This window comes from Protopterus annectens, chromosome 2.part1, assembly GCF_019279795.1.
Source record: "Protopterus annectens isolate FY-2018-M chromosome 2.part1, PAN1.0, whole genome shotgun sequence".
NCBI lineage: Eukaryota > Metazoa > Chordata > Ceratodontiformes > Protopteridae > Protopterus > Protopterus annectens.
Window position 1 is genome coordinate 398,561,052 of NC_056729.1, and position 12,825 is coordinate 398,573,876.

The 12,825-nt window shown below is 43.2% G+C and overlaps 1 protein-coding gene across 1 annotated transcript in view; it reads right to left on the bottom strand.

Moving 5' to 3' along the window:
* Nucleotides 1-12,825, bottom strand: part of TMA16 (translation machinery associated 16 homolog) — an 801,003-nt gene that overhangs the window by 581,091 nt on the left and 207,087 nt on the right. Inside the window, exon 4 of the mRNA XM_044062215.1 lies at nucleotides 10,262-10,346. Within this exon, the coding sequence (XP_043918150.1) occupies nucleotides 10,262-10,346 (85 nt within the window). The remainder of the gene's footprint in view (nucleotides 1-10,261; nucleotides 10,347-12,825) is intronic.

Genomic DNA, 12,825 nt, shown 5'->3' on the forward strand with positions numbered 1-12,825 from the left:
ACTTGGACAGGGTACAGACAAAATGGGCTCTAGGCATCCCTGTCACTTCATCACTGCGCCCCTGGGCCTTGAAGTCCAAAACACTCTAGGTTGGATGATGAGAAGAAGTTGGAGGAGCAGGGGAAGGACCCCCTGGCCATAAGGGCAGGGGACGTAAGCAGCCACAGATCAATTTGAGCTTTGAGGAAGGACCTCATCATCCTGTCCATGTCAGAAGGAAGCAAGCTCCTAGAAGAGGCAGATGACCTAGGCGGGGACACATGCCTGGACTCTGAGGATATCCTATATCTCTCAGGAGATCAGCTTCTGTGCCTGGCAGATGTGAAGGGCTGTCCCAAGCCAGAACCTGAAGGAAAGTCCTCAAGAACAATAGCGGGATCAGACATGGATCAAGGATATGTCTGTCTCAGATTAGAGGACAATTCAGGATCTGAGTGATTGGAACCCGAATGTCTTGGATCAATGGAGATCGGATCTGTGAATGGTTTGGACTTGGTCGAATCGGAAGGCCTCGATCCAAAGACTTGGATCTGGGAGTAAACTCCTGAGACTTCTGAGCTGAAGACCTCAAAGAGTTGGTCTTGGAGCAGAGGGTGGATTTGTAGGCCCTAGGATTTGTGGCCGTCAGATCAGACATAGCCGAGGCTGGAGTCGGATCCAGGATCCAACAGCCTGGGCTTTTTGGAGGAACAGACCCCAGAAACAGAGGGAGCCTTCCTCTTGTGGTCATAGGGGCCCAGCATGGCCAAAGACTGGGCCAGCGGACCCCCCTGGGGCAAACCCTTTAATAACAACTTGTTGCGGTGCTCAACCAATGCCCTCGGGTTGAATGCGGCACAAATGTCGAATTCAACCGCCAGGTGGTTGGCACCCAAACAATAGAGGCACTTCTTGTACGAGTCGGACACGGGCATTTTCCAACCGCACAAGGAGCACCTCTTGAAACCAGATGGCTTATCAGACATTGTAAGACCGAAAGCCAAAAACCCAAATGGCACATAAAACAGAAAACCTTGAACCAAAAACCAAGTCTAAAACCAGCAAAAGACTACCACTAGCAGTAAGAAAGTACAGTTTTGTACCTACCATAAATGTAGATGTTCGAAGATCCACATTGCTGCAGTCCTTACACTTGGGTAGTCCGCTGTCCTCGGTCGGCCCGAATATCAAAGTATTAGGCTGACGTCGGTCAAGGCGCTCAAGACTGACATCAGGACGTCAGGGTATAAATGCGCATGACCGACATCATATCCTTAGTCTTTTCTTGCCCCAGATGTCAGAAGACCCTAAACAGAAAGGTCAAAAAACCAAAATACAACAAAAAACAACCAACCACCCCTGTACTAAGCAGATGTACAATATATACAATATTTACAATATGTACAACCCAAACCACACAACCGCCTCTAACTACAGAGGGGAAGGAGGGAGGGTAAATTGGACTGCAGCAATGTGGATCTTCGAACATCTACATTTATGGTAGGTACAAAACTGTACTATGTTCTTCATCTCACATTGCTGCAGTCCTTACACTTGGGTAGAATCCCAAAGCAGAGATAAGGGAGGATGGCAAAACTATAAAGCAGAAGGAGCTGCCAAAATGCCCTGTAAAATTGCAGTGGCAAAACCAGCCCTCGATTTAGAGTAAAGTGGAAGGTGATAATGCTTAGAGAAAGTATGCACTGAACTCCAAGTAGCTGCCTCCAAAATATCTTTAGTTGCCACCCCTTAGAAAAGTTGTAGAAGTGGCAGTAGCCCTAGTGGAATGAGGCCTAATCCCAGCTGGAACCTCCTTGCCATGATGGGAATAACAGAAAGCAATACAAAACCCAATCCACTTAGAAATAGTTTGTTTTGACACAGGCTTGCCCTGAGAACCCAAAGCAAAAGAAACAAACAACTGCTGAGACTGCCTGAACCCTTTAGTTCTGTTCAAATAATATCTCAACTGCCTGTGTATATCCAAAGTGTGCAAAATCTTTTCCCCTTTATTTTGGGGGTTTGCATAAAAAGTAGGCAAATGAATAGTTTGGTTTAAAGCCACACTAGAAACCACTTTAGGCATAAAGGAAGGATTAGTACGCAAAGATACCCTGTCCTTATGGAAAATTAAGAAAGGCTCAACTGCCATAAGGGCCTGTAATTCAGAAACCCTTCTCGCAGAGGTAATGGCCAACAAAAAAGCAGTCTTCCATGATAAATATTTCAACTCAGCAGTAGCTGCAGGCTCAAAAGGTTGTAGAGTGCGTTTCTCCAACACAAAATTGAGATCCCAAGCAGGAGTCGGAGCTCTCCGTGGGGGTCTTATATTCTTTGCCCCTCTAAGGAATTGCTTAAACAAGGGATGAGAAAACAATGGTGGTTCACAGTCATAGTGAGCAGAAATTGCTGCAGCATGAATCTTAATAGAAGAGAAGGACAAACCTTTGTCCAGTAACTCAGTAAGATACTGAAGAGCCACACTTAAATTAGGCTTAGAAACATCAAACTCCTTTGCTGCACTCCAAAATAAAAATCTCTTCCATTTATCTGCGTACACTTTCCTTGTACTAGGCCTTCTGGCCTCCAAAATAACATTCAAAACTTGCTGTGGTAGCTGAGACCCTCCAGGGTTTAAAACAGAACATGCCAGGCTGTCAGGAGAAGAGAGTGAAGCTTGACATTGAGTAAATGACTGTTCTCCTGAGACAGCAGGTGTGGAATCGAAGGCAAAGGCCATGGAGGCTCCCGTACCAAACTTCTCAGTAATGGGTACCAGTGCTGTCGAGGCCAATCTGGAGCTATTAAAATCATCTTTGGCTTGTCCTGTCTGACCTTCAGGAGTACCTTTGGGAGGAGAGGCAGAGGTGGAAAGGCATACACATGAAGATTGTTCCAGCTGAATGAAAGAGCATCCACTTTCCAAGCTGTGTGATGAAACCTTTTTGTGCAAAACTTTGGCAGCTGGTAGTTTAGTGGAGAAGCGAACAGATCTATGTCTGGAGTTCCCCAGGACACTGTCAATTTCTGAAATACATGAGGATCCAATTTCCACTGTGGGGATCCATAATTTGCCTGCTCAACACATCTGCTAAGGAGTTCTGTGCTCCCGGCAGAAACCTTGCCTGAAGATTTAGTTGTAAACTGAGAGCAGTCTCCCACAAAATCATTGCTTGTCTGCATAGAGGATAAGAATGTGTCCCCTTGCTTGTTGATGTACCACATGACAGTTGTGTTGTCTGTTAGAATCAACACCTGCCCTGGAAGAAGTAAATCCTTGAAAGCTATTAATGCAAATTGGACTGCTAACATCTCCTTCAAGTTGATATGTAGATGTTGAAGTCTGGCAGGCCACGTGTCTTGTACCCACTTTCCATTTAGATGAGCTCCCCAAGCTTTGTCTGAGGCATCTGTCGTTAGAATCTGACTCGCCTCTGGCCGGGTCACAGAGAGTCCCTTGTTTAGGTGACATTCCTGAGCCCACCACAAAAATTCCTTTTGAATGCAAGGTATTATCTGAATGACAGTGTCCAAATCTTGGCAGTGCTGTGTCCATACATTTTTGAGATACCATTGCAGCTTCCTCATATGCAGTTTGGCATTGGGAAGCACCAGAATACAAGATGCCATGAACCCCAAGGCTTGAAGGGCTGTCCTTGCAGTCAGCCTGGACTGATGAGACAATTGATGGAAGTAAAGAGAAAGATTCTTTTGTTTGTCCGGGGTCAAAAAAGCCATCTGGGCTGCTGTATTCAGTCTCACACCCAGAAAGCACATGTCCTGAGAGGGTACTAGACTGGACTTTATTTCGTTCACAGAATACCCCAGGCATCTTAGCACTGCTATCACATATTGCAAATGATGAAGAAGTTCGTCCTTTCCTTGGGCCAGAATCAGGCAATCGTCCAAATAAGGATAGATCTGAATTCCTCTTAGCCTGAAGAAAGCTATCACTGGAGCCAGAACCTTCGTGAACACTCTGGGCGCAGTAGATAAGCCAAAGGGCAATGCAGAGAACTGATAATGTGAAGTCCCAGCTCGAAAACGCAGATACTTCCTGCAACTTAGCCTGATAGGAACATGAAGGTAAGCCTCCTTGAGATCCAAAGTCACCATCCAGTGATCCTTGCCCAGCAGAGGTAAAAGCTGTTGTAACGTCAACATTTTGAACTTGGGAATGTCCAGATAAGTGTTGAGGATAGATAAATCCAAAATTGGTCTCCACGTGTTCCCCTTCTTTGGTACTAGGAACAGGTGAGAATAAAATTCCTAGGCCCACTTCTGGTAGAGGGACTGGTTGTATGGCCCCTATTTGGAGCAGCAGAGAAATTTGCTTGTGAGCCTCTAGTCTTTGCTGAGGAGGAACGTCCGGCATGCCTTTGAAAGGAGGCAAGGTATGGAAATAAAATCTGTAACCTTGGTGTATGATATCCAATACACATCTGTCCTGGGTAATCAAGTTCCAATTTTCTCTGAAGAGTGCCAACCTTCCTCCCAAAGGTGCTGCCAGACAAGAAGGATCTGGCAGCTGAAAAGGTAGGTCATTGGGCCTGTTTACGAAAGGACTGGCCCCTGCCCTCACCTGAAGATTGTGCAGGAGAACTCCCTGTTCTAGGCCTGAAGGAGCTCTGAGCTCTGCCCCTACCACGTCTAGATCTACCCCTAGACTGTGACTCATAAGAAGGGTATGTCCACCCCTTAGCAGGCCAATTCCTACTAAACTTCGGAGGCTGGACTTGCAAAAAATCTTTAACAGTCTGCATAGACTTAGCCTTGTCTTCCATTTTCTTCAAGACTGACTCAACAGGTGAACCAAACAACACATCAGACTGTAAAGGAGCATCCAAAATCCTTGTCTTAACATGTTCAGATAAATTCTGATCCCTCAACCAGGCGTGCCTGCGAAGAACTGACCCAGTGGCAGCCACCCTAGACGAGGCCTGTACAGCATCAAAACCACATTGTAAAGAATGCTTACCCACCTGTTCAGAGACATGTACTAAATCTTGTAATTCCTTACACTCAATGCCTTCCGCCAGAGCATCTACCTTAGACTTCAGTTGAGAAAGTAGATAATTCTGATATTTCAACATATGAAACTGGCAATTCAAAGCCCTCATAGCCAAGGTGGAAGAAGTATAGACTTTCTTTCCCCATCTATCCAAAGCTCTGGCCTCTTTATCTGGAGGAACCGGATTTTTTACAACAGAGGCCTTGACACCCTTAGGTCCCTGACTAACAGTTTCTGGGTCCGCCCTAGGACTCTTATAAAGATATTTATGAGCCTCAGGCACCCTATAATACCTATCCGGTTTAACAGGAGCAGGAGGCAAAGAATCAATATTAAGTGAAGCCTCCGCAAACACATCTTCCACAACATCCAGAACAGGAGGTATAGCCAAAGGCCTATGCTGGGGTAAAAGTAAAAACTCCCTAAGCCTTTTCCTGAAATCAGAGAAGTCCTGACCTTCCCACTTAAAATGTTCCCTCATGGAATGAAGAGTCTCTGAAAAAGAAAAATCCTCTGGAGGAGAAGCAGAAGGGGTAGAATCATCTGCATCAGAATCAGAATAAGGAGAATACTTCTGCAAGTCTTCAGCCGAAGACTCTGAAACATCTGAAGGCTGCTCAAAACTCCCCAACTCTGGTTCCACCCTAGGCCTCTTATCTGGAGGGGGCAAAGAACCTCTAATCAAAGTAATTAAATCTTCTGCCATTTTAAGCATGTGCTTCTTGGGCACAGAACCAGAAGAACTAGGAGTAACACCAACAGAAGCTAAACCTGGCCTGCCTCTGGGAGAAGCCTTAGAAACAGAAGGAGAGGGCCTAACCACCTTAGGAAGGGAGGGAGTACAGTAACCTGAGAAGCCCCTTCAGCCTGACCTGCCTCCTGGGAGGCCACATCCTGCAATAACAAAGTCTCCCCCTGAGACTCCAGAGAAGCCTCCGGAACCACCGGTTCCACTGACGCCTCTAAAGAACCGGCGTCCGGTACGGACGACTCTTCTTGTCTGGGTTTAGCTGCCTTGTCTTTGCGCTTCTTTGAAGAAGCGGGCGTCGGAGCGTCCGACAGCATCTTATAATTGCACCGCTTCCCAAAGACTAACCTGGCACAATCTAGCCTTCGCTTAATAGTGCGTTTATTGAACCTAGCACAAAAGCGACACCCTACAACGTCGTGCTCAGGCCCCAAACAAGGAATACACAAAGTATGATAATCTCTATGCGGTATCTGCTTCCCACAAGAAATACAGTTATTCACTTTTTCTGACATCTGGTAAACCACTGAGGCAAGAAAAAACTTAAATATTCCCCAACGGGGTACTTAGCCAACTTTGACTCGGTCTGAAACTCCGAATTCGAAAAATTTCAGAACGCCGAACGGCACTTGCAACGCTGCTTCTGCATCGGACCATGCGGCAAAAAAGACTGAGGATATGACGTCGGTCATGCGCATTTATACCCTGACGTCCTGATGTCAGTCTTGAGCGCCTTGACCGACGTCAGCCTAATACTTTGATATTCGGGCCGACCGAGGACAGTGGACTACCCAAGTGTAAGGACTGCAGCAATGTGAGATGAAGAACATCTACTACTACAAATTACTGAATTAGAATAAACTACAAAACTATAAACTAGGATAAGCCCACTAAAATGGTTATAGAAAGATAAGGAGAAAATGTTGGTGCCAAAAGGCTTAACAGACAAAAAAAAAACTAAAAATGGGAGGGGGGGGACTACTAGTAAGCTTAAACTAACATATATAGCAAAGATACTAGGCAACTACAAGAAGATATACATGCTAAATAAGAAATATAAGCACTTAACCCTCAAGGAGACACAAGCCTAGGTAATCACATCTGAAGCTGGAGAGCGGCAAACGAGAGCTGAGGGGTTAGAGGACAGTAACGTTTTTATGGGAGTGGGAGGAGCTCGAGCTTAGGATCTGTCTAAGTTGCCAGCTCGGATCCAATGTCAGATCCTACTACCAAAGAGTGAGGAATAGTGGCATGGGTAATGTCAGATCTAACTCGATACAAAATCAGATTAACAGCATTATTTTATCAGCATCTACCACAATAAAGAACTATGGATAAGGGCATTAAATACAAGAGGAACATTGTTTCAACCTTAAGAGCAGCCCAGACACTTCCCAAAAGTGCAGACACTCAAAATTCATTAACCCCCTGGCTATAGGAAGCCACAGAGAAATAAAAGTGAATCCAAAACATGTCCTTTTTTAAAATATACTGCTGGAAGTATAAAAAAAAAATGCAAGAGAAGAAATGCATGCAGAAGTATTTTAGTAACTTATTTCTCCGACTTTTACAAAGTTTTGTTTTTGCATGGTTGGTTTACAGAAATCTCACTTGCTACACATAACATTTTTACAGCTTTTGATCTCCTACAGTAAAGTCCTGCAATCAGAAGGTATAATGGTATGTAATCACTCCAATACTTCTTTTTTCAACTAGCAAGTTCCTGTCAACGTCTCACTACATCATATTTAAAAGGCGCCTCTCTTTTGAACTTCTGCTACTTTTTTATGGTTTTATTTTTTAACAGAAGCCAATATAACCTAGCAGTACTAGCTAAACCAGTAATTAATTACATTACTGTAAAGCCCAAACTAGCCAGTATCAATAACAGAAGTTTGTACTAAAGCCACCTGCACTGTGAAGCAGCATCAATAGGATCAGACTGTTTTTTTTAACACACGCCTGAAGCTGACAACCAAAAAATATTCCTCTTGAGTACTGTCAAGCACATAGCGACACATAATGGTATTAGTTGCTTTCTAACACCTGGCTACAGAGAGTGAGGTACCAGCTCTGCAGCCAATCAGAAAAAAACATTCGTTTTTTCCTCCATTTTTCTGCAAAGTGCAAATGTAGTGCATCTCTCAAGAAAGAAATGATAGGACATACATCTCTCAGGAAAGAAATGATAGGACATACATCTCTCAGGAAAGAAATGATAGGACATAACATGCACAGAAGTACAGCAAACTCCTTACATCTCTTTATCATGGCATAGCCTTCCATAAGCCTAAGATGACCTTCTAATCAAGCAAATGCTTCATTCAAACCACTTGCAGTTCACACCTGAGGAGAAAGAATCTGCAATCCCCCTCAAGCATATTGTGCTGGCCTGTACGTCTGACTATTTCATCTGGAACTGTGGAGGCAATGGTGTTATCAAAGTTATATTGTGCATTTATGCTGTTTTAATGGTTCAGAGAGAAAAAGCACCAGACTATCAAAAATCGGCAACAGAATCAAACCATACAAATGCAGAGATTCTACTGTGTACATAAAAGGGATACAAGTCTGAAATGTGAGTATAAACTGCACAAGTATTAAAATCGTTGTGAATAAACTTTCAGAACATGATATAATATTTAAAATTAAGTTAGACATTTTAAATTAATTGATAGCTGATGTGCACTGAAAAGGGTACCAGTAAAATTACACAGCTACAAACGGCTGGATATTTAACAGTGAATGCTAAGCAAGCACAGTTGTGGCAGTAGAGGGAAATGTCCTTTTTCCACCCTAAATGCTAAGAGTTAATTATAATATCTAGGGAGTGCAGACGGCACAATCCCCTGCATTTAGTGGCAGAGGGCTTTGCCCAAAAACAATAAGAATTTGTAGTTTTGCTTGCTGCATTTTAATGACTCTTGTGTTTCAATTTTGAGTGTTTCAGTAATTATGAGTTGCTCAGATTTCTTTCAGATATGTGGTGTTCTAAAATTGATCCACACCAACTGAAAAGAATCAAGTGCTATCTCATGAAGATGTCTCCATCAATTTCATTGAGCATTTCTACAGTAAACTTCCACAATACGCTTGCCAAACTGGGGTCAGAATGCTACTTTTGACTCAAAAATAATACTTGTGTACCTCCCTGAAGAAAAATACATTATTTGAAACAAAATGCCCTAAGTAAAACGAAAAAAAAATACAAACTTCACATACCAGAACAGAAAGGGTGATACAGCAGAAAGATGAGAGCAAGAAAAAAAGTATAATACAAATCGGCACAAACTAGGATGGGTGGAAATGAAAGGTGTCCCAGGGAGGGGGGGTTGGGTGACAAAGAAAGGTATCAAATACCCACCAGATGCCACCCAATTGTGTAGCATGCCTGATTACAGAATGGCAAGAAAGTGATTCTTGTCTAACACCAGATGTATATAAACATACTGATGGAAGATAAAAGACCTTTTACTACACGTTTAAAGAGGAGTGGGCAAGAAAAGGGGCAGCAGAGTGGTGTGGCAGTTAACACTGCTGCTTCATAACACAAAGTTCCCCAGCTCTGTTCTAGGCTGAGGTGCTCTCTATGGGGAGTCTATGTCTTCCACATGTTAGCATGGGGAGTTAAGTGTGGGAGGGATCAGTCTGCCTTTATCCTAAAAACATGGATAGGTGAAAAGGCGATGTTCAAACTATCCCTACGTGTGAAAGTAACTATGCATATGTCCAGGGACTGAGCAGCAGAGCATGCAGTACTGGTTCCACTCTCAAACCTACCACTTGCTTATATAAGGTCCGACTCCCCATGCCTATGACATGAATAAAGCAGAAACTTAAACCTGATGGATGGTTAAGAACAACCTATAAATGATGGGAGAGCAAGTTCTACAGTTTGCATTAAAAAAGCCTCAAATTAGCATTCTAAATCAGATGACTGAGAGCAGGGCTGTCTGTAATGATTTAACAAATGAGCAAGACAGACAAGACTGATGCATGATTTCTTTCAGGATTATTCCGCACTTTAATGTGCATTATAAAAGTCAAGTTATGTGACTAACAGTAGTAATTGAAACCTGTAATCAGTAGCTCTGGAAATAAAATTATGATTTTAAAAGTACTTCAGGTACCACGCATTTCAGTGTTCATCGTAAAGTGAACTGTCTAGCCAGTATCTCAGCAAACGAGAGGAATATAAAAGCTAACCTTGAAAAAATAGGATTTAGTCATTTCCTACACAGTACTTGATGTTGACTGCACACCTCAAGTGGAAATCTGATTAAACTTACATGAGTCTTTGCAATCAGTTCAGTAACTTGGAAAAAGAAAAGTTTCAATTTTTATTTCTGCCATCTGGAAAACAGACTGCATGATCAAATAGTATTTGGCTGAGTTAAACAAGGTAAGATAAAATGTCTGCATTTAGTTCTGACATTTAAATGCAGAGCTTTGTAAATTACCATCACAAACACATCATTTTTTTGCAGAAAAAGTTACAACCCTTGATCACATCAAACTCTTACCTCTCTATTATATAACAGGCTTCTATCTTTGAGTACTCCTTTTTGTTTGAATCAAGCTGGTTTTGAAACCACAGAAATTTCTCCCCTGTAAAAAAAAAAAATGGGCACCTGCATTATTACATCCTTACGGCTCCCATTATTACTATGCAAGACGACGAAGACCTCAACAGCGAAAAAAGCACTGTGTAAGGTGAATATAATTTTAAACCCTGAATAGTTCAAACTCAAAACACAAATGTGCATTTTCAGGAAAATCAAATCCAATGACAAACAAATGACAAGACTGTAACAACTCATTTCTGCCTCAAGCAGCAACACAATGAGTTATGCAGATATTTGAGGTACTTATCAAAACATTTTTATTTCAACAACAAAAAATTGAAAAGGAAGTCAAACAGTATGATGAAGAGTAAAGAAAAACCCTTTAGGACAAAACCATAACTGATTATACTGAATTACAAAGCTACTGCTGTAACAGAAGGTAGGGAGTTAGAGTAACAACTGTGGAGAAGAGACAAGAACGTAAACGGGACAAGGGAGTGGATGAGGAGGAGTGAAAATGGAAGGAAAAAGTACTACTGTAGATGATTCTGCAAGCAACAAATGCAGGGAATTTCAATAAATGAATAATGGCAATGGCTAAACAGCCTGTCCTTAAAGAAAGACCGCACCCATAGACTGATAAAATCATACTAGGCGACTTCAACTACCCTAATATAGACTGGGATCACTACTCAAGCCCAAACACTCTAGCCCAAAGGTTCCTGGAGTTCATAAACTCAAATGCCATGGAACAACTAGTCACCATCCCCACAAGAGGTGAAAACATACTTGATCTCATCATCACGAACATGGGATCACACTGTTCAACACCGGAAGTATACCCTCACTGGTGAGATCAGATCATAAACTAATCTCGCTGGAGGTCCTCATCCCACCCCCACCTGAGATAAAAAAGACCACAGTGAAGAACTTCTCAAAAGCCGACTTCACACTTCTAAAGAATAGTGTGGTCACCTTTAAGGCCACCGAGCCGGTGGCAAACATTACTCAAGCCGCTGAATCACTTACAAATGCCTTCTACCAGCACCTACAGGACTGCATGGATCAGGCAATCCCAAACAAAACAAAGACTCTTTGTACCAAAGGCAAGCGTCCAACCTGGTGGACCCCAGCCATAAACAAGCTCTACAACAAAAGGAGGAAGCTACTACAAGATAGAGCAAAATCCTTAAAAGGTAAGACACCTCTGATCATTATAAGTAAAAAACTAAGAGCTCTCATAAAATCATCCAAGGCAAATTTTGAGAGAAAAATCGCTAAGGACTCAAAAGACAATCATGAGGCCTTCTTTAGCTATGTTAGAAACCTGGGAGGAAACTCCCAGATATGCTCAGAATTAGTTCAAAATGATGTGAAAATTACTAAACCTACAGACATTGCCAACATACTGGCTGACAGGTTCAGTGCAAACTCCCCCCCCCCAAAAGGAGAGATATCTATACCAGAGGATTGTAGCCCCCCAAATATCTCTAACGCCCAGGTGAGAACTGCTCTCTCCAAGGCGAAAAACACAGCATCCATGGGACCGGATGGTGTCCCCGGCTGTGTGCTCCACGAACTCAACGAGGAATTAAACCCGCAGTTAGGACAGCTGTTTAATCTTAGCCTCAACTCAGGACACGTTCCCAAGGAGTGGCGCACTGCAACTGTGGTCCCACTTCACAAAGGCGGTGCCTCCACCGACCCTGGAAATTACCGTCCCATCAGCTTGACAAGCCTGATCTGCAAGGCCATGGAGAGGATCATAATGGAACTCATAAATAAAGACATAGGGAACTTGCAGACTTTGGACCCAACCCAGTTTGGCTTTGTCAAAGGCAGATCATGCCTTTTAAACTTGGTTGACTTTTTCGAAACAGTCACCAAGGCCATTGATGAGGGAAAGGCAGTCCATACAGCCTACCTCGACCTGGCAAAGGCTTTCGACACAATACCCCACTCAGGTATCATTGAAAAACTCATCAGCTTAAATGTAAACCCATACATCACAAGATGGGTTGCAAACTGGCTAAGTGAAAGAACCCACAGGGTCAGAGTTGCTGTCACAAGTGGTGTCTCACAGGGCTCAGTCCTGGGCCCACTCTTGTTCGGCATCTACTTTTCTGAAGTACAAGCAAATACAGGAGGGTTATGGCTGACAAAGTTTGCAGATGACTGCAAACTGGGCGCCATAGTCGAAAACACATCTGACACAGATATCCTTCAGAAGGGTCTCACAGAAACGGATAACTGGTGCCAGAGCCATGGCCTAAAGTTAAACGCCAAGAAATGCATAGTCATACCCTTCGGGAAAAACAAGGTTACCCCTAGCTACCATATAGGTGGCAATCCACTGAGCACAGAAGAAGTGATCAGGGATCTGGGGACCCAGGTTGACAGTAACCCATCGTTTGACATTCACGTTGCTAAAGTAGTTAGGAAGACCTTCTACATTGCCCACCTGATCATGAAGGGATTCACATCTAGATCAAGGGAGGTCATCGTCCCCCTGTACTCATCAC